Source organism: Macaca thibetana, chromosome 13 (genome assembly GCF_024542745.1).
Source record: "Macaca thibetana thibetana isolate TM-01 chromosome 13, ASM2454274v1, whole genome shotgun sequence".
In the NCBI taxonomy this organism is placed as follows: Eukaryota; Metazoa; Chordata; class Mammalia; order Primates; family Cercopithecidae; genus Macaca; species Macaca thibetana.
The window spans coordinates 17,707,860-17,729,647 of NC_065590.1; the positions used below are offsets into that span (position 1 = coordinate 17,707,860).

A 21,788-nucleotide genomic window follows, 5' to 3' on the forward strand; every position below is an offset into this window, starting at 1 on the left:
TATTCATAGACAACATGATTGTCTACCTAGAATATTCCAAAGAATCTAGAGAAACAATACCAGAAGTTTAGTCATATCAGAGTACATAAAAGCAATATACAAAATTAAATGTATTTCCATATATGACCAATAAACAATTGTAAATTACAAATTACAATGTAAAAAACACTACCATTTACGGTGGCATCAAAAATCTTTACGTATTTAGAGAAAATCTAAGTGAAAAATTGTTATGAAGAAGACTACAGAACATTAATAAGGAGAAATAAGAAGTAAATAAATAAATATAGAGAGATACTTTGTTTATGGATCAGAACACTCAGTATCATTATGATATCAATTCTCCCCCAATTTATCTGTAAATTCAATGCAATTATAATAAAAATCTCAGCAGATTTTTTGAAATAGAAATTGATGATTTAATAAATAATTCTAAAGCTTTTATACAAAAGCAAAGGATCTAGAGTAGCTAAAACAATTTTGAAAAAGAAGACTGAAGTTGAGGAATCATAGTATCTAATTTCAACGTACTGCAAAACTGCTGCAATCAGGGCAGCATGTTATTGGTGTAAAGACAGACATAATGGTCAACTTACTTTTGACAAGGCTGCCAAAACCATCCAATGGTGAAAGGATAATCTTTTCAACAATGGTGCTGGGACAACTAAGAGAAAAGGCAACCTGTCTACCTGAGGTGTTGGGAAGTTATTGACTCAACAAATCTGAGACTTGTCTTCAAGCCTGGAAAACATATTGGGTGATTGGTTTCTAAGTGCCTACTAGTCCCATCTTATTATTAGTTATTTTTGTCTCTCTCATAGCTCAGTGTTTGTTATCCAGTGTCACAAATGTTCATTGATCAAAGACAAAACAAGATGAATATGTTGATTGATAGGTAACAGGAAATCAGACCACTGAAAATGAAAACATATGTTTAAGAAGAGTCAGGAACAGTGGTAAGGCTCTGGAGAATTCATAGAGTATTTTCTGCAACTCTGATGGATGATTAAAAAGGAGGATTAAGGAAAAAAAACTCTATTCTCCTAGAAAGGAATTATTATTATCTGACCATGGCAACAAATAATGACCGAAGCCAGTTTTAAACCCATCCTAATCAATCATGACAACTTCACATCAGTAAATACACTCCCTAAAATCAGCCAATTAGCAACAGTTGTTCACTCTATTCAGCGAACAAGCTTCTGAAAGTTAACCAGCCATCAATGGTGTTACTTGCTTTCACAGTTAAACATTAAAAAACATTTAAAAATAAATAAATAAAATAAAAATAAAACAATAAAACAATAACAACAAAAAAGCACCCTAAACACTCCTGGGTTTTTTGTTTTTTGTTTTGAGACAGTGTCTCGCTCTGTCACCCAGGCTGGAGTACAGTGGCAGGATCTCAACTCGCTGTAACCTCTGCCTCCCAGGTTCAAGCGATTTGCATGCCTCAGCCTCCCAAGTAGCTGGAGTTACAGGCGCCCACCACCATGCCCCTCTAATTTTTGTAATTTTTTTTGTAGAGATAAGGTTTCACCATGTTAACCAGGCTGGTCATGGATTCCTGGCATCAAGTGATCTGCCTACCTTGGCCTCCCAAAGTGCTGGGATTACAGGCATGAGCCGCCGCACTCAGCCAACATCCTATTTTTGAAAATCTCCAATCTCTGAACTCTGTCTTACAAAACCAACTCTGCATTGCTGAGAGAGGCTGTGCTTTACAGGCACAGCTCTAACTTGCTTACAAAGTGATAAATTCAGCTTTTTTATTTCTGATATTAAGAAGTGGCCCTCTTCGTTCAACATAATTGCAATTTTATATCATTCATCTGGACTCTGTATTATTGATGGTATTTGTTAATTTTTTTTAAATTGATTTTTAAATATGATTTTTGTGATTCCTCATTCTAAATATTTTTTATCTAAAAATAATTGTCTTATTCTACAAGTACTTATTAAGCACATACTATGAGGAAACATGTTAAACAGAAACAAAAATTGTCCCTGCTCTCATGAAATTTACAGTCTAGTGGAGAAGGGCAGACATTAATCAAATAAACATACCAAAATATATAAAACGTTTTAACTGTGTCCACCCATGAAAGATTATAAGCTATAGGAACTACCTGCCCACCATAAATAACTATTTAAGAATGCACAAAATTAATCGAACAACTAATTTCAGACATGGTACAACAGGTAGCACAGAACTATGATCCCCAAAGGAAACAAAACAAGTGAATTCAGTCCTACGATGGCTCCAGTTTACTGCCTGGAGAGAGTTTCCAGGCCATAGTGCAGGGAAGGCAAAAGCAAACAGAGCCCCACTGAATCGAGGGGATGGAGACTGGCATCCTGGGAGGCACAGGTGACTAGAATTTACAGGCAAAGTATAGGAAATAAAGTTGCTGAACAGAGAGAGAATAATGCCTCAGTGATCTGTGGGATATCAGTCTAAGATGCATGTAATGGAAGTCATAGAAAAAAGAGAGACACAAAATATTTGAAGGAAGGATGGCCAGAAGTTTTCTAAATTTGGTAAAAACTATAAGCCCACAGATCCAGGAGATTCAACAAACCTGAAACGGAATAAACTTTGTAAAAACATACCAAAATATATCATGACCAATTGCTCACACATCCTTATAAAGTCTTAAAAACAGCTATTGGGAAAAAGATACATTATATACAGATAAGAATTACAACTGACTGGCCAGGCATGGTGGCTCATGCCTGTAATCCCAGCACTTTAGGAGGCTGAGGCAGACGGATCATGAAGTCAGGAGATTGAGATCATTCTGGCTAACATGGTGAAATCCCATCTCTACTAAAAATACAAAAAATTAGCCAGGTGTGGTGGTGGGCACCTGTAGTCCCAGCGACTCGGGAGGCTGAGGTAGGAGAATGGTGTGAACCTGGGAGGCTGAGCTTGCAGTGAGCTGAGATCACACCACTGCACTCCAGCCTGGGTGACAGAGCAAGACTCCATCTCAAAAAAAAAAAAAAAAAAAAAAAAGAATTACAGCAGACTTCTTTTCCAAAACTACATAAGCCAGAACAATGGAACATCTTTACAGTGCTAAAAGAAAAAAGCTGTCAACCCTAAATGTTCTGTGATGAGCAAGTCTATGCAAACTTAACCCCAAAGCCCAGGAAGCTGAGAGGTGAAAGAAGAAGGCTGACATGTCTGGCTTCTCAGAAAGAAACATTTAAGAGGGACTTACAAACAGAAGTGATAGATAGACTTTGGCAGCCATGAGAAGGTATAGTGGATCCCTGAGTCCTTATCCCCCAGGCCCAAAGATTATACACCACAGGGAAGGAATGTGTAACAATTGAAATCAACCCCTCAGAGAGAGGCAAGAAAGAACAGTAGAAAAAGTAGAAATCTCAGAGGCATTTCCAGAACAGAGGTTAATCAGAAGTCAATATGGTAGACTAGCAAGATGGAGTTGCTTTATCATCTGCACCTGTGGAGGAAAAGTTAAATTTTACATTTGAACTCAATTGAACATGGACACAAATAATGGTCACCAAGTCCCAGAACAGGTTGTGTGAGCCCCTTTGAGGCATTCATCCAGCGCTGTTTCGGAGAAATCTCTATTTCAATCTATTCCTATATGTTAGTTATTGAAAAACAATAGATAATCACAAAAACAAGTTGACCTTTTTGTGTTCCTTGAGCCCAGTCACAAGGGGCCCTAATGACTTGTTACAAAAAGAGCTAGGGTCTCAGACCATGCTGAAGCTTCAGGAGACCTCTTCTCATCTGTGCATGAATGAGTGGCCGACTTTGGAGGCCAGGCTGTTGCTTCCCGGCCTGGTGGTGAATCCTCCATAGTCTGATGAGTGTAGTGTCCAACTCTGGAGCCCAGGCTGTTGCTTCCCGGTCTGGCAATGAATCCTCCATAGTCTGGTGAGTGTATATATACATAGATATATATATATATCTTTTCCCTTCTTCCCTTCCCATTGCAATTTGCTTATTATATCAATTTGCTTATTATATCATTTGCTTATTGTATCTGCATTGCCATTTACATGGGATAAAGATTGTTTACCCTTAAAGGTATTGTGTGTGTGTCTTTTCTTCTCCCCCACATGTGTTTTTGTTTTCTGCACAGAACTACACCAAATCTACCAAACATTGTCCATCACAGGCTACACTACTATTGTCTTTTATGTGAACTACTGGAATAGTGTCCCAACTGGCCTCCCTGCTTCCATCCTTGGTGACTTCCAATCCATTCTCCATCTGAAATCAGATTAATGTTATTACTATGTGAACAGGATTATGCAATTCCCCTGCTTAAGAAAAAAAGAAAAAAAAAAAAAAGGCTGTTCATTTCACTGTGAATAAAATCCAAAGTCATTGACATGGCCTGCAAGGCTCTGTCTTCTTGTTCTACCTTTCTTCCACTCCTATTCCTCTAACTCTTGCTGATTCAGCATTTTTAAAATAATTTTGTTTTAGACAGGGTTTTACTCTGCCACCCAGGCTGGAATGCAGTGATGAGATCATGGCTCACTGCAAACTCAAGCAATCCTCCCACCTCAGCCTCTCACGTAGCGAGGAATACAGACACGCACCACCACACCCGGCTAAATTTTTTTATTTTTTGTAGAGACAGGGTCTCGCTATGTTGTCCAGCCTGGTTTCAAACTCCTGGAGGCAAGTGGTTTTCCCACCCTGGAGACTCAAAGTGCTGAGATTACCAGTGTAAGCCACTGCACCCAGCCTGATTCAGCTTTTTGCAGCCCCAGAATGTTCACAAATGCATTCTCTCAGCCCACAAAAATCCCTTCCCTGTCATTTCTACTCCTGTTTCTCACTTAAGGTCTTAGGTATAGGAGGTTACTCAGAAGGATTTTCCTGTTCTTCCTGAAAGGGTTATAGAAGGCTGTTGTACAGTGTGTCTTCAGAATTACAGAATGGAGAGGCAGACTTGAAGTGCTTGTTCCTGTGAAAAAGAAGGATCAAAGCTCGAGGCTCAGCCTTGCCTTATGGAACTCCTTGTGTTCTTGCCCTGCACTGGGAGAAAATGATCCACATTTGGAATGACACACCTGGCCTGTCTACTTGGTATTCCTGCCTACCTCCTCTAAGTCTCAGCCTTGTGGGTGTGTGTCTGCTGGTACTGGTCAGGGCAGGTGAAGAACTTGAGCACATCACCCAACCCTACAGGGGTTTCCCTTCCCATTCCCAACAGCTCAGAGGAAGATAATGGGAGACAAAGGACCTGGTGATTAGACTCCCAAGACACTGGGTTGTCTGCTTGTGTCTCGGGTGAAACAGGCCCAGCAAGAGTCTTTAGGGCCAGAACTCAAAGATTTATTGAGGTGAGTGTTCCATTTTAGTCATGGCAAGGCTATACCTTTTATGGGGCTAAATTTAAGGTATAAAGTAATCATTTTGTTGTTTAGGGTCTAGGAGTTGCAGAGGAAACTGATTTCTTTTATACACTTTAAATGAACTTATTTACAAGCAATAAAGATCTAACACTATAAATGGTAAAGTCTTTCCCCTTGGTAAGCCCTTCAAACAGCAAACTCAACAGTAGCAGCTAATGCATCTTTCAAAAGGCACTCTTGCAATCAATTAACTTACTATGCTTGACTATTCAGCCTGTTAATCCAAATTTAAGCATTACCTCAAAGCTGCTTTACCATTGTGAAGTTCACTAAAATGCTCCATTGAAACAATTCACTCAGGGGTAAAACACAAAGTGGCAAGCTGGGGACACAGTGGCTCTTTAAGAGGGATTTTAAAGTTTATGTCCCTGCCTTCTCCCCAGCAGCTGTATTCTCCCCAGTGGCCAGAGTTTCCTTCTGCTTCAACAAAAATATTTCTATATTCTCTTCCATTTCTATGTGTCTAAGGCTTTCCCATATTCCAGACTCTGGTGTACATGATCTAACCTATTTTTAGTCTAAAGACATCTTAGGGATGAGACCAGAATTCCAAGTGAGGTTCAAATTTGCAGTAACACCAGTGGCCCAAGTATGCAACTTGAGGCTGCCAAAAGTGGCTCTTTAAAATGTCTTAGAGCTGTTGAGTAACACTAAACTCCTTATTTTACAAATGAGTCAAGTGAGACACAGAGAAATTTAGTCTCTTCTCAGTTTGTGAGGTATCTTTCAAGATACAGTTTAGCCATCCACTCAGAAGCCATCCCTGACCGCTCTCCACTGTCATCAACACCAAATATTTACTGAGTGTCTGTTATATGCCAGTTCTTGTTTTAGGCACTTGGGATTCACCAGTCCACAATGGAGACAAAAATCCCTGCCCTGGAGCAGCTTACATTCTAGCACAGGAAACAGACAGTAAACAGTTGAGTATGATAAATGTTGAAGACAGCAAGTTCTGGAGGAGAACGGAACAGGGTCATGGGGATCAGGAGTGCCTGAGTGGGAGATGGTTGAGTCTGTGATTTTTAAATAGTTGAGTAGGTGACAGTTGGCACAAACTTAAAGGAGTTGAGGAAGTTACCCACTCAAGGATCTGGGGAAGAGTATGCCACGTAGGGGGACCACCCATGCAAATGCTATTATGTAGAACCTTGCCTGGTAAGCCCAAGACACAGTGAGCAAGCCAGTGACAGCTTCAGGGGCGAAAGGGAAACGGGCTTGCAGAACACTTGGGACCACCATAGGGGCTTTGGCCACTGCAGAGTTCTAGCAGAAGAGTGTGTCAAAGTCAAAACATGGAGACAAATCTCTGAAATTTGGAAATTTTATTTGGAAAGACAGAATTGCAACTTGGGACATACATACAGTCTGGGTGATCTTTGGTATGTCTGCAGAACAAAGAGAAGCTTGAAGGTTTCATTGTAAAAAGAGAAATGTTATGTTTTGCTCTCAGAAAGTTCTTTGGTCCTAGAAAAGTTTTGAGGAACTGACAAGTTTTGATTGGTAAGTGACAGCAATGGGTTAAACTATTCTCAGAGCTCCAGGAGATTGTTTCAGTAGCTATAGATAAGACTGGTTTCAGGTTATAGCAGGTAGTTTCAGCAGCCAGGCTTGCAAAGAATTATATTCTTGGAGCAATGTTTTGTGTCCTGAGTGCCTTTCCCTCTGCCTTCTCAAATCTATTTTAATTGAGTATGACAAGAATGACCCAAATGGTATGATCAACTTTCACAAGTGGCATGATTCAACTTTTTCTGATTTCAAAGGCCCATTCTGGCTGCTGTATTGAGAAGAGAATGTGGTGGACAGATATAGAACCATGGAAATCTGATAGGGCTATTGCAATCAGAAAAGAGGTGACAGCAGCTTGGATCTGTTGGTAGCAGTAGAGTGGTAAGAAGCAATTTCATTCTGGCTATGTTTTAAAAATAGAACCAACAGGATTGGCTGAGAGATTGGATGGATTTTAAGAGAAAGAATGTCTCTGAGGGTTTTGTTTTGGTTTGTTTTGCTTTCCCAAACTACAATAATGAGGATTTTTTCTTCTTTTTATAAGTCTAAGCAACATACTTACACACATATTCCAACTCATCACACTGTGTCATAATTTTTTTTTCTACTTCTTCTACTTTGTGCTAAGCTAAGGGCCGACCTTGTGTTGTATTCACCTTTACATTCCCAATGCCCACTGCAGCATTCAATAAATATTTGTTGAGTAAATGAACATTAAGTGTGGCAGATGTGAATTCACATTGGACCCAACACTGTCCTTATCATCTCCCTCCTAAGATACCTTTTGCCTCAAGTGTGAAAGTCCATTTGCTGATCTCTACAGAGAGGCTGAGTTCAGGTTCCACTTGCTGACCTTCCTTTCAGGGCTTTATTCATTTTATATTACTGTCTGTGATATTGTGAATATATATATGTGTGTATATGTGTGTGTGTATATATGTATATATACACATATATATGTATATATACACACACATATATATATACACATATATATCTACACACATATACACACACACACACACACACACACACACATATATGGTCTTCATTCCTGATTCCTGGCATACCAGCTCCTAAAATCCTTGGAATCTCAAGTGATTGATAAGAATGCCTTTTGTATGCTATTGAGATGACTGGAGGTCCCTAGGACAGGGACTGGCCACTGGAAAGACTAGGGCATGATTAGACTTTCAGCCCTACTCCCCAGTTTCCAGGGAGGAGAAAGGGCCTGAAGGTTAATTTGATCGCCAATGGTCAATGATGTAATCAGTCATGCCTATGTAATGAAGCTTCCTTAAAACCCCAAAAGGATTGGGTTTGATTGAGCTTTTGGATAGCTAAACATGTGGAAGTTCCTGGAGGATAGTGGTCCTAAATAGGGTATGGAAGCTCCATGCCCTTTCCTATATGCCTTACGCTATCCATCTCTTCCACCTGGCTGTTTAAATATATCCTTTGTAATATCCTTTATTATAAGTGAGTAAAAGTAAGTAAAGTGTTTTTCTGAGTTCTCTAAGCCTCTTTAGAAAATTAATCAAACCTAAGGAGGGAGTTGTTGGAATTCCTGATTTATAGCTGGTTCTTCAGAAGCATAGGTGACAACCTACTCTTTGTGATTGGCATTGGAAGTAGGAAGAAGTCTTGCGGGACTGAGCCCTCAACCTATGGGACCTGATGTTGTATCCAGGTAGGTAAGTGTCAAAATTAAATTGAATTAGAGGACACCCAGCTGTTGTCTGCTGCAGAATTCATTGGCATATAGGAAAAAGGTCTTCTTCACCCCAACTCTGGTGTCAGAGTATTGAATGTATTGTTTAGTGACCCGAGGTGGTCTGTATTGAGAATTAAAGTGGGAAAAACACTCTTTTTTTTTTCCTATATATTACACTGTGTAACAGATTACCACAAATGTAGTCACTTAAAACAATACACATTTATTATCTCACATTTTCCATGGATCAGGAATCCAAGCACAATTAAGCTGGGTCCTCTGTTATAGTCTCACAAGACTGCAATGAATGTGTAAGGCTGTGTTTTCATCTGGAGGCTCAAATGGGGAAGAATCTGCTTCCAAGCTCATTCAGGTTGTGGGCAAAGTTCATTTCCTTGTGGTTTTAGGACTGAGGGTTCTAGCTTTTTGCTGGCTGTTGGCTGGAGGTTTTTCCTAGAGGCCACTGCAGCTCTTTGTTCTATGAGCTTCTCCAGAATGTCCACTTCATCAAGCCACAGGAGAGTCTTTAACTAGCTAAAAAATTTTATATACACAGTGATATGATTTAGCTGTGTCCCCACCCAAATCTTGAATTGTAGCTCCCATAATTCCCACATGTCATGAGAAAGACCCAGTGGGAGGTAACTGAATCATGAGGGGGTGTCTTTCCCATGCTGTTCTTGTGACAGTGAATATGTCTCATGAGATCTGATGGTTTTATAAACGGAAGTTCCCCTGCACAGGCTCTCCTGCCTGCTGCCATGTGAGATGTGTCTTTGCTCCTCTTTTGCCTTCTGCCATGATTGTGAGGCCTCCCTAGCCATGTGGAACTGTGAGTCAATTAAACTTCTTTCCTTTATAAATTACTCAGTCTCATGTATGTCTTTATTAGCATTGTGAGAATAGATTAAAATATGTGGTAATCACAGGAGTGACATCCTCATCCCCTTTGCTTTATTATATTAGTTAAAAGCAAGTCACATGTCACACCCACACTCAAGGGGAGAGGATTACACAAAGGCCTGAACACCAGGAGGTGTTAAAATGACTTTCATCATTAGAAATGCGTTTGTTTCCTATCCCAACAATTTTGACCCCATGTTAGTTCTGGTACAGCATGGCCCCCAGACGTGGGTTGTCCAATATGGTAGCCACTGTTTCCATATATAGTGAGTGTGACTGAAGAGCTGAGTTTCTAATTTTTAAAACATTTTAATGAATTTAAATTTAATCTAAAAATTGGTACTCCATTCGGTTATTGGAAAAATGTGTTTTTAGAACAGCTTGGGAATCTACTTTTTCAACTGTACATTTTGTGAAATCTAGACACTGATAAGTATCTCCATTGAAAATTCAGTGTTCAAATTGAGATGCGCTATTCCCTGTAAAATATAGACCAGTTTTCAAAGACTTGGTAGGAAAAAAACAAAGCATATCCTTAATAATTTAAAAACGAGTTATATGTTGAAATAACATCCTGTATATGTTGGGATAAGTAAATACTTTATTAAAAACAATTCCATGTTTTTGTTTTTATTTTTTACAAAACAGGTTACCAGAAAATTTAAAGTTACACAAGTCACTCCCATTCTATTGCTGAGAGAAAACAGAGCGGTGAAGAGCTTACTACTGTCGGGTTAGCAAGATACCCCCGCAATATTAACTAATGTTGTAAAGGCCTCAACAAGAAATGTTGTCGGGGTTCAGGAAAGGGAAGGTGGGATCGTCCAAAGGCTGGGAAAGTCTTCAGTTGAAGGCGAGGCAGATGGGACTATTAGTGAGTTTCAAGAGGACCAACGCCTTGCCGGCTGCGCGGGGCATGCCCCGCCGCCTTGGCCTCATTTTTGCCCTGCGCCCCACACTTGAACGCGCTGCGCCTTTTGACCCCGCCGCCGCGCCGTAGACCGCGCTGCACGCCGGCTACCGCCATGGCGGAGGTGTCGGAGAGGACGCTGCAGTTGTCCGTGCTAGTAGCCTTCGCATCTGGAGTACTCTTGGGCTGGCAGGCGAACCGACTGCGGAGGCGCTACTTGGACTGGAGGAAACGGAGGCTGCAGGACAAGCTGGCGGCGACGCAGAAGAAGCTGGACCTGGCCTGAGACTCCGCGCCTTCCGCCCTATTCGATCCACCGCATGGCCACCTTGCCCTGTCCTCACCGGAGCTCCGGTCCGGCGGTGGCCAGAGCCAGGCTTGTCACACAGTCCCCGCCTGCCATGGCCGGCTCGTCCTGGAGTGTTGGTGAGCAGTACACATAGTGACATTACAAAGGGAGACTTTGGGGTCGGGCGGATAGCTTAGGATCAACTCTGGCTAGGATAGGACTTACTCCCACAGACACCAGAGGGTGGAAGTTTTGTATTCCCTAATAACTTGCTCTTTGGTGTCTTAGTTTAGTTCACTGACTATATAATGAGAATGTCTTATCGGTGCTATGTCGCTCATCCTGACAACATTGTAGAAAATACTGGAAAGAACAAAAGAAAAAAGGAACCGGGGAGGTGATTTTAACATCCTTGGTAGCACATCTTTGGCGATTGTAAACTCCAAACTGAATTCTTAGGTTGTTGGCAGCCTGGTAAAGTGGAAAGAGCAGTGGCCTGGAAGTCAGGAACCTTGCATCCAGCCTTAGCATTTTCATTTCAGAAGAGCTGTGTATCATAAGTTTTCAGGACCTCAGTTTTCTAGTCATAACACCAGATCTTATGGTTCATGGTTTAATACCACAGTACAGTTTGAAGTTACAGATTGTGTATTTCTAATTCTTTTCTTTTTTCTAACAGCTTGTTGAAGATGCATATAGACTACTGGAAAGAAACGACTTCTTCTTGCACTTTATGAATCAATTTTATTTTTAAAATAAAAAAATTAAACATCTTTGAACCTTTTATTTTTATCATAAGGGGAAGTATCATGTTTTTTATGCAGTTTACTGCATCAAGAGATCTGCATTTTCAAAACTGACTTACTAGTGTTTTTGAGAAGATGTATTATGTAACTTGTGCCCCTTCTTTGGTACACCACAAAGCAGACTTGGCTATGGGACCATTATGGGTTCTTTTACTGAACTTGTTGGAAAGCAAGGGGCTGTGTAAACATAACTGAGGTAAGGGTGCTGTATGTAAGACCTTTGAACTTCCAAGAGTAACAGTGTATTCCTTGGCCCTGCTCATGCCTATAATCCCAGCACTTTAGGAGGTTGAGGAGGGAGGACCACTTGAGCCCGGGAGTTGGAGACCAGCCAAGGCAACATAGGGAGACCCAGTCTTTACAGATAACTTACAAAGTAGTTGGCCGTGGTGGCACATACCTGTGAGCCCAGCTAATTTGTAAACCAGAGGCTGAGGCAGGAGGATCACCTGAGCCCAGAAGGTTAAGATTGCAGTGAGCTGTGATCTCACCACTGCACTCCAGCCTGGATGACAGAGCGAGACCCTGTCTCAACCCAAAACAAAATGTGTTCCAAGTACAGAGTATAAATTTTTTCTTTTCTTTTTTTTTTTTTTTTTTTGAGACTGAATTTCACTCTTGTTGCGCAGGCTGGAGTGCAATGGCACAATCTCGGCTCACTGCAACCTCCACCTCCTTGGTTCAGGCAGTTCTCCTGCCTCAGTCTCCCAAGTAGCTGGGACTACAGGCATGCGCCACCATGCCTGGCTAATTTTTGTATTTTTAGTAGAGACGGGATTTCACCATGTTGGTCAGGCTGGTCTCAAACTCCTGACCTCAGGTGATCCACTGGCCTTGGCCTCCGAAAGTGCTGGGAGTACAGGCGTGAACCACTGTGCTCAGCCAGTGTATAAGTTTTTATTGGGAAAAATGTCTTTTATGTGTTATTATGGAATACACACGTGAAGGAGAAACCCTCCTGAACAGAGCTTAGTGATAAATCCTACCTGTATCTAAAAATCAGGAGTGAGTGCCTGGTTCCTTTGATTTGTAAGGAGTGTTTCTAGAATACCACCCTTGCTCATTCCTACAAAGATTAATTTCGTGTCTCAACTCCATGTTAATATAGGAAAGTTGTTTCCACATGAAGCACCCCCACCCTCCCCCCCATTTTAGTGGGGCTATTATGCCTATTACTTCCAACTTTGTTTTCATTCTGTGAATGTAGTAGTCAAGGACTGAAATGGTTCTTGGAGCTCAGTCCCGTCTGGGCTGCAGTTTGCTGAAGCTTCCTAGTGTCCACCCCTAATTGAGGCTCCAAGAGTTGAGAGTCTTTGAGGCAAGGTAGAGTTCTTGAGGGACATACTACCCCCAACCTGTTGGAATGTACCTGGTTAAGCATCTGGATTGTGACTGGCCTAGTTCTGCCTGTTTGGACCTGTTCTTGTGCCATGTTCCTGGTGGACCTGGTCCTTCCAGTGTTGATTCTTTCTCTCATTACTTATGTACAGCACCCTGACACAGTCATGCCCTTCTTCTGTCTCTCCTCTAGGTATCCCTGCCTCTGGGCATGTGCTACTTCCGAGTCTTGTCCATATCCTTATGGGATCTTTAGCCACTCGGTGCCACTCCTAATTTTCTAGTTTTCTGCTTACTACCTCTTTACACTGTGTACTCCCCATTTCTGTAGTGGGCAATTACCTCTGATGTTACCTCTGTCACTTTTTCTACCTTTGCCCTACTTTAATGTGGTAGTTTTGTCACCCCAAAAATACTATGGAGATAGTACTTTTCCTACGTTAGTCAAAACTGGCAATGGAAAGTTGGAAGCTGGGAGTCAGTGCCAGTCATAACTTGGAAATGACACACTGTTGACTCCTTGAATCTGTATTTCCCCCACCTCCATTTTTCACTGCCATTTAGTCATGACATTTACCTGTCTTGGCCCACTTGTACTGCCCTACGCTGCCTCCTTTTCTCCCCCAGTATGGGCTTCCCAGACCACCTGCTCCATCCCACATTGCTTCAGCCATACTCTGGACCTTGTCATCAACAGGCTTGGACTTTGTTACATTGTACTTGGTCTGTTTAGTCTCAAGGTAACCCCACCTCATTAGGACAGCTTAACATCCTCTACATCTCCTATAGAACTGCCCACTCTGGAGACTGTTAGTTGTCTCACCCAGTTAACCTCATAAGTCATCCTGGGCTCCCTGGTTAGATTAGACTCCATCTCTGCTTGTACATTGACCTTCACCACTGCTTTTGCTCTTTTGAGCCACTGAACTTTAAAGAAAGACTTCACCTTTCTCACTTGGCTCACGACTAATGGGTTCTATGGTGACTGCATCTGGCTCGTTTCTTAGCACCTGAGTTTCTTCAACTCCCAGTTTACCTGATGCCTTCCATTCCTAGTAGATGAACCATATGAGAAGATAAAGGCCGTTAGCTGGGAATTCCTTCGTCTTTCTCCATAGTTTGTCTAGAGCAGTTTTCAACAGGACTACACATTATAATCATCTGGGGAGCTTTAAAAATCCTAATTCTTGCATGCCACTGTCCAGACATTTTGATTCATGTCATTTGGAATATGGCCTGGGTATCAGGATTTTTGAAGTTCTTCAGGTGATTGTGATGGTCAGCTGAGATTGAGAACTACTGTTTTTGAAGCTCTGTCTCATTAGGTTTCCTTTACCGGGAGAGAAGAGACACAGGCCCTTTCCAAGGCTGTCTCCTCTTCGGCCTCTGCAGAATTCTACACCTCCCTCAGGACCTTCCTTCTTCTCCAGTACATCACCTCTTTCTTGCATCTGCAGTCTCTCCCTGCTTTCTATTTACAAATGCACATTTTCTTTTCGGGTTTTTTTTTTTTTTTTTTTTTGAGTCTGTCCCCCAGGCTGGAGTGCAGTGGTGTGATGTTGGCTCACTGCCACCTCTGCCTCCCAGGCTTAAGCAATTCTTGTGCCTCAGCCTCCCCGAGTAGCTGGGATTACACGTGCCTGCCACCACGCCTGGCTAACAAATGCATGGATTTTGACTTAAAATTTGTTTTAATTGATGCTATCATTTGCCAATTAGATGTGGTTCACTGTCTCTTTCCAAATATTTTGCCCGTTGACCTGCTGTGATCTGCCCTCTGCACCTTCCAGAAACATTAATATCTATGGCTCTTTCTGAATGCTCACATTGTACCTTGAGGATATTTGATGAGGCCACTTTCTCCCTTGAAATTCTCCTTCCCTTGCTTCACTAATACAAAAGCTTATCAAGTTTCCAAACTGCTACTATTGCTGCCTTTCTCAAGTTCCTCAAACTTTTGCCCTTGGTTCTCTGCTCTGTCCTCTCCTGTGATTATCCTAGCCATTGTCTTGGCTTAACTAGCACATCCAAGCAGACCTCCCTCCCTCTGAGTCTTTTCTTCAATTCCAGCTTCGCTCTTTCAGCTGTCTAGTAGACATATTCAATGCAAGACCTTACTGTAGAACTCAGTGTATTTAATCATAAGCTGTTCATTTGGCAGGGAATTCTGTATACCAGGTAGTACTTCTGTGGTAAGTGGTTGGTACGGTTTTTGTGTTTCTAGTCTATTACTGTAGCTTGGAAGCTCTTTGAGATCAGTGTTAAACATCTTGTACCACAGGCCCAAACAGTGCCTTGCACCAAGGTGCTCATATATATTTGCCATTTTTATTTGAGGTGTGAATACCTCAGTGGTACTTCTCAAACTTGAATGTGCACATGAAACACTGGGGTATTGTTAAAATACAGATTCTGATTCTCCTAGGGCTGTGGTAGGGTCTGAAAATGTGCATTTCTGACAAGGCCCCAGGTGGTGTTGATGCTGATCTAGGAATCGCAAATAATGAATACCTGTAACTGAAACAATATGGTGCAAAAATGTATACAGTCAAACATCTTTACACCTGACATGAATAGAGTAATATACTTTTTTTGTACCTTTCCTCATTGTTGTTCATATATTCACACATATTTAGGGGGATTTATTAGTTTATTTTTACCAACAGAATCAAACTGTATCCATGATGCTATAACTTTTCTATTTAAAATATGGAAATCCCTATAAATAAGTAGATATAGATAATTTTTCTAATTTATAGACTAAGTGAATGAGAATTTCATAAGTAATAGCTGTTTTAGAGCATTTTTTGGGTTTTCAGAGCTGCACACTTTTCTCTGTACACTTCTCTCTATACTTTTCTCTGTACACTTTTCTCTGTACACTTCTCTCTGTACACTTCTCTCTATACTTTTCTCTGTACACTTCTCTCTGTACACTTCTCTCTATACTTTTCTCTGTACACTTTTCTCTGTATGTATTATACTGGAAGAAAAATGTACATAAATAATGCTTCAGCCTGGCCTGTGGTTGTACTGAAGAACATTCGTTTATATCAATGGGGTCCATCATTTGGAAGGTGAGCTCCAATCATTATCATTCTTATTCAAGTCCAATTTTGGTGTAGTGGAGTTTTGGAATTGGATTCATGGGATGCAGTCCCATGTGGGGGAAACATGACAACCTTCCTGAGAGTTGATGTAAACTGGGAATCATAATGAGAACTAATAATTTGTTCATAGATTTGCTGTAGAACAATTACCATCCTTACAGAATTCAGAATGGACAACGTGCAATATTAGAATGAAATGAAACTTCAGTAGCCTAAATGGCAAAGAATTAAAAACCGCCTTTTGAAGTGAGATATGGAATAGAACCATATATCCCATAGGAAAGCTATTCTTGCAGTTAATGAAAGAGTTTAAGATGCTAAAATTGTATCTTAAGGTTAGCTTACAAAATTGGTATCAAAAAGCAAATGCCATAAAACAGGTATCCCAGCAAGCAGGTGGTGTTATTACTGATGTTATTACTTATGTATTGTGGGGAATGTAGTTTCAGACGCCGGGGGACATTCCCCTATCCTTAGGAATTGGCGAGGAAAAGTGACTCCCCCGGCCGCGACCTGCCTGGTGGCGTGGGATGACCACCGCAAGAAATCATTTTGACCCTTCCCGGGACCGGCCCGGGCGGGGCGGGACGGGCCTGGGAGGCGGGCGCACGTCGATGGCGTCACCTTCCGGCGCCGCCGCTTGGTTTCCCTGGCAACTGGAGCAATCCGGGCGCCGCAGCAAGGGAGATGCTGGCGAGGCGGCAGCGCGATCCTCTCCAGGCCTTGCGGCGCCGCAATCAGGAGCTGAAGCAACAGGTATGGTCAGGCTGTGCAGAGGGCCCTGGGGCGGACGACAGGCAGACGCAGCTGCGCGCACTGCGCCTTCCCACCGTGACCCCACCTAATCCTGGGAGCTTGTCCCCAGCCTATTTACCTTCCCAGGTTGTAACGCTCCCTTACCCCATAACATTCGAGCACCCAACCCCGATTCAAACCCCTTCTGATCCCAACTCAACCCTCAGGCAAAGGCGAAACCTGCCACAATTCGTGACCATCAACTAAGCGCCCCCTCCTCCGACCCTTACTCCCAGCTAACATTTCAACCTCCTGCCCTAACAATTCACTAACCCACCTCATCTCCCAATCTAAACTTAGTGGTAACCATTTCCAACCCAACTCTGAGCCTAGCTCCTCTCTCCACTTTCCAAGCCCGTTTCCTTTGAGCCTTCCTCTAATGGAGATTATTATTGCCTCCATGAACTCAAGCGAAATAGGTGTCAAGGAATAGTCTTAATATGCAAGAACATTAAGATCTGATAAATGAGCAGAGGAGGTGAACAAGTAACTCATAAACATACGAGGAATGTTAACTTCAAAGATACTCACGTAATTGCAAAGGACATAAGGTATCCCAAACATTTTAAAAATCACAACACTCAGTCTTAAGGAAGGTGTGATGAAGCAGACACATTCACTGCTCCCATGTATAAGGTGCTTGTACAGCATTTCAGGAAAGCAGGTTGACAAGGTGTAGCATGTTTGTATGCACCTAGGCTCAAAAATTACATTTCCAGGCATCTGCTATATGTAATAATTAGAAAGTAGGACTGAGATTGATGTATAAAAGTATTCATCACATTTTTACTTATATAATATACACAGAACAGCATAGAAGGGAACATGCTAATGTGGTATTTCTGTGTGACAGGATGCCGATGATTATTAGGATTTTCTTTATTCTTTTTTATCTTTATAAAAATATTTAGGCCAGGTATGGTGACTCATGCTAGTAGTACCAGCTACTTGGGAGGCTGTGACAGGAGGATTACCTGAGCCCAGGAGTTCGAGACTAACTTGGGCAACATAGCAAGACTTGGTCTCAAAAAAAAAAAAAAAAAAAAAAACCTTTTTAAAAATACACTGAGTTCTTATTAAAAATAAGAAAACAGTAAATAGCAACCAGTGGGTTTATTTTTTGACATTTTTATTTTACTTTATTTTAATTTTTTTTCATGTGATCTATTACTAAGTATTTTTCCACTGAGTAAAATTATTTCATAATCTTAGGCCAGTAAGAGATTCACTGATACTTTTATTTTATCCATTTTTGTTCTCTTGTTTAAAGTAAAAAGGATTTGGGAGGTAAATATTTAGGTGACTGTGTATTGGAATCAGAACGGTGCAACAAAAGCTAAATACTCTTCTGGTAGAAATAAAAAATGAACTTGATGGGGCATTGACTTATGCTGAACTTTGCTGGACTCTTAATATGGTTCTGTATCTTATTTTTAAATTTCAACTTTTATTTTAGATTCAGGGGGTACATGTGCAGGTCTGTCACATGGGAACACTGTGTTATGCTGAGGTTTGGGGTACAGATGATCCTATCACTCAAGCAGTGAGCATAGTACCCAATAGGCAGTATTTCAGCCTTCATTCCTCTTCCTTCCTCTGCACTCCAGCAGTCCCCAGTGTCCATTGCTGCCATCGTTATGTCTGTGTTTACTCAACAAGTGAGAACATGTGGTATTTGGTTTTCTGTTCCTATGTTAATTCACTTAGGACAATGGCCTCCAGCTCTATCCATGTTGCTGCAAAGGACATGATTTCATTCTTTTTTATGGCTGCATATTATTTCATGGTGTATATGTACCACATTTTCTTTATCCAGTCCACCATTGGTGGGCATCTAGGTTGATTCCATGTCTTTGCTATTGTGAATAATGCTGAAGGGAACATACACATTCATGTGACATTTTGGTAGAATCTTTTTTTTTTTTGAGGGGGGTATATACACAGAAATGGGATTGCTGGGTCAAATGGTAGTTCTGTTTTAAGTTGTTTGGGAAATCTCCAAACTGCTTTCCACAGTGGCTGAACTAATTGTCATTCCCACCAACAGTGTACACGTGTCCTCTTTTCTTGTCAGCCTCACCAGAATCTGTCATTTCTTGATTTTTTAATAATAATCATTTTGACCAGTGTGAGATGGTACCTCATTGTAGTTTTAATTTGCATTTCTCTGATGATTAGTCATGATGAACTAATTTTAAATTTAGTGGGACATTAGGAGAACCAGGAAAAGTTTTAGAAGGAAACTATAAAAATGATTATTAAAACAAACTATTACAAAGATTATTCTCCTGGGAGAAATATTGGCTCTGGAGCCTTTTGATACCTTGACTATCTGGAAAGTGTATTTTGATAGTATTAGCTAATTCCTCCCTGTCTTCACAGAGGACACCTGAAGCCGAAAATGGAACAGATTTTCTATTCGGTGTCCATAGGACAAGTAATCAACAGCCCCTCTGGGTCAGGCCTGCGATGATTGGCTCTATCACTAGGTGTGTGAATTTTGTAAATAACACTCAGATGGATGCCAAATTGCAAGAGTAGAGAAGAAACTAGTGGAATTTTCTCTTTTTTTCATCCACTTTATCTTCTCTACATAATCTATAGAAAACAGACCAAAGAAGTATGTGCCTTTTTGGAGAGTATATTGACGAAGTTACATATAGTGTTAGTAAACTTAAACTACTAAGTCAAGATAAAGTCATGATGCATTCAATACAATGGATACCACTCAGTAATAAGAAGGAGTGAACTAATGGTACCCACAACAATATGGAAGTATCTCAAAAACATGCTTCATGGAAAGGTCACACAAGAGTGCTTACTGTATACGTCTATTTATATAAAATTTCAAGAGCAGGCAAAACTAATTTATGTTGGAAAAATATCAAAACAGGTTTCTCTATGGAAGATTAAGGAGAGGATTTACTGGCAAGGGCATGAAGGAACTTACTAGGGTGATGGTAGTTTTCTACATCTTGATAAGAATTTTGGTTACACAGATGGATGCATTTGTCGAAACTCAGCAAATGTATGCCTCATATTTGTGCATTTCACTGTATACATACATTGCATCAACTATTGAACTTTAGTTAGTGACATCCGTAGTCCATTATTTAGGGAGAAATGTATTGATAACTGTAACTTACTTTGAAAGGCCTAAGGTGGATTGATGGATAGATCAAATACGTATAGTAAAATGTTAATGTTTTTTCTAGGTAGTGGGTATATGGGTTTTCACTGTAAAATTTTTGAAACTTTGTTGTATGTTTAAAAGTGTTCATTATAAAATACTGGATAAAAAGAGAAGTTTTCTTTCCTAAGGTGATATGGTATTTAACAATGTGATATTTTAAATGGTCTCCGTAGGTTGATAATTTGCTTTCTGAGAGCCAACTGAAAGAAGAAGCCCTAGAACCCAATAAAAGACAAGATATTTATCAAAGGTAAAGTATGCTAATTTATATAAGCTTTCCAGGAACTGCACTTACATTTCAATGCATAGTATTTAAGGCATAGAGATTGGTCCTTTGGAATCAAATGGAAGAATCACATAGTGTTGTAAGTTGAATGTAGAAGAAACCAACCTAATCGTGATGGTTGTGGACTTGCTGTTATGAAAGCAACTATAAAAACTGCTTAATGGAAACATAGGTGACTTGGGCAGGATTACCTTAAATCCTTGGCCTATGTAGCCCAGATCCTGTGACCTGGTCAGAAACCTCTGTCTATAAGCAGTTAGTCCTTCATTGGGATATTAACTTTAACTCCCATGAGAAGACAACACTGTTTTCTAGGTGGGTGGTTTTTGTTTTGTATTCGTTTTTACTTAAAAAAAAAAAAAATCCTTGGGAGAGTTTAAAGTTAAATAGATGTGATGAACTAAATCAAATTTAGACTATTAATTCATAACATTTGTATTAAGTTTAGGACATCATTAAGATAATCTTTGTTTTTGAGATATTTAAAGATTTTGTTACATTCCAAAGAACATGAGATTCATTCTATTAATTTAAGTGAATTATAATTGTTTGGAAAAGTTTTACTTACGTCAGGCATTCAGAGTGCTTAAAGGAAAAACAAATGAATTTTGAAATGTCAAGTGAATTTCATTTATAATAGTAGGATTGATTGTTTAAGGGATTTAGTTCAAGTTTAATTAACAGTAATGAAAGAAAAGCAAAGGTTATTGTTCTTGCTTTACTAGGTTTAAAAACAGAATAAGATTTATAGACGGAATTTGAAGTCCCAGGGAAAACTTTTTAAATTTTATGTTAGTAAACTAAAAAAAAAAAATAATAATAATTATAATAATATAAATATATTTTATATATAATATTTTATATAATAATATAATAATATATTATAATAATATAAAATAATAATATTAATTATTGTCTTTTTTGAGACTGAATCTCGCTCTGTTGCCCAGGCTGGAGTGCAGTGGCACAATCTTGGCTCACTGCAACCTCCACCTCCCAGGTTCAAGTGATTCTTCTGCCTCAGGCTCTTGAGTAGCTGGGATTACAGTTGTGCCCCACGACACCTGGCTAAATTTTGTATTTTGAGTAGAGACGGGTTTCATCCATGTTGGTCAGGCTGGTTTCGAACTCCTGACCTCAAGGGATCCCCTGGCCTTGGCCTCCCAAAGTGCTGGGATTACAGGTGTGAGCCACCACGCCCAGCCTAATAATTGTTATGTTTTATTTTTTTTGAGACTCTCGCCCAGGCTGGAGTGCAGTGGCGTGATCTCAGCTCACTGCAACCTCCATCTCCGAGGTTCAAGTGATTCTCCTGCCTCAGCCTCCCAAGTAGCTGGGATTACAGGTGCATGCCACCACGCCTGGCTAATTTTTTGTATTTTTAGTAGAGACGGGGTTTCGCTCTGCTAGCCAGGATGGTCTCGATCTCCTGACCTCATGATCTGCCCGCCTCGGCCTCCCAAAGTGCTGGGATTACAGGCGTGAGCCACTGCTCCTGGCCCCTAATAATTATTTTT

At 40.6% G+C, this 21,788-nt stretch overlaps 2 protein-coding genes across 9 annotated transcripts in view; both read left to right on the forward strand.

Moving 5' to 3' along the window:
* Positions 1 to 11,516, forward strand: part of MTLN (mitoregulin) — a 1,146,577-nt gene extending 1,135,061 nt beyond the window's left edge. For all 6 annotated transcript variants that reach the window (XM_050753155.1, XM_050753153.1, XM_050753156.1 and 3 more), the window contains exons 2-3: positions 10,560 to 10,880; positions 11,423 to 11,516. In XM_050753155.1, the coding sequence (XP_050609112.1) occupies positions 10,570 to 10,740 (171 nt within the window). In that variant the 5' untranslated portion in view covers positions 10,560 to 10,569 and the 3' untranslated portion in view covers positions 10,741 to 10,880; positions 11,423 to 11,516. The remainder of the gene's footprint in view (positions 1 to 10,559; positions 10,881 to 11,422) is intronic.
* The window catches only part of NPHP1 (nephrocystin 1), a 364,586-nt gene that overhangs the window by 279,954 nt on the left and 62,844 nt on the right, over positions 1 to 21,788 (forward strand). For all 3 annotated transcript variants that reach the window (XM_050753025.1, XM_050753026.1, XM_050753027.1), the window contains 2 exons: positions 16,633 to 16,753; positions 20,159 to 20,235. In XM_050753025.1, coding sequence (XP_050608982.1) covers positions 16,685 to 16,753; positions 20,159 to 20,235 — 146 coding nt within the window. In that variant the 5' untranslated portion in view covers positions 16,633 to 16,684. Of the gene's footprint in view, positions 1 to 16,632; positions 16,754 to 20,158; positions 20,236 to 21,788 lie in introns of those variants that run through there.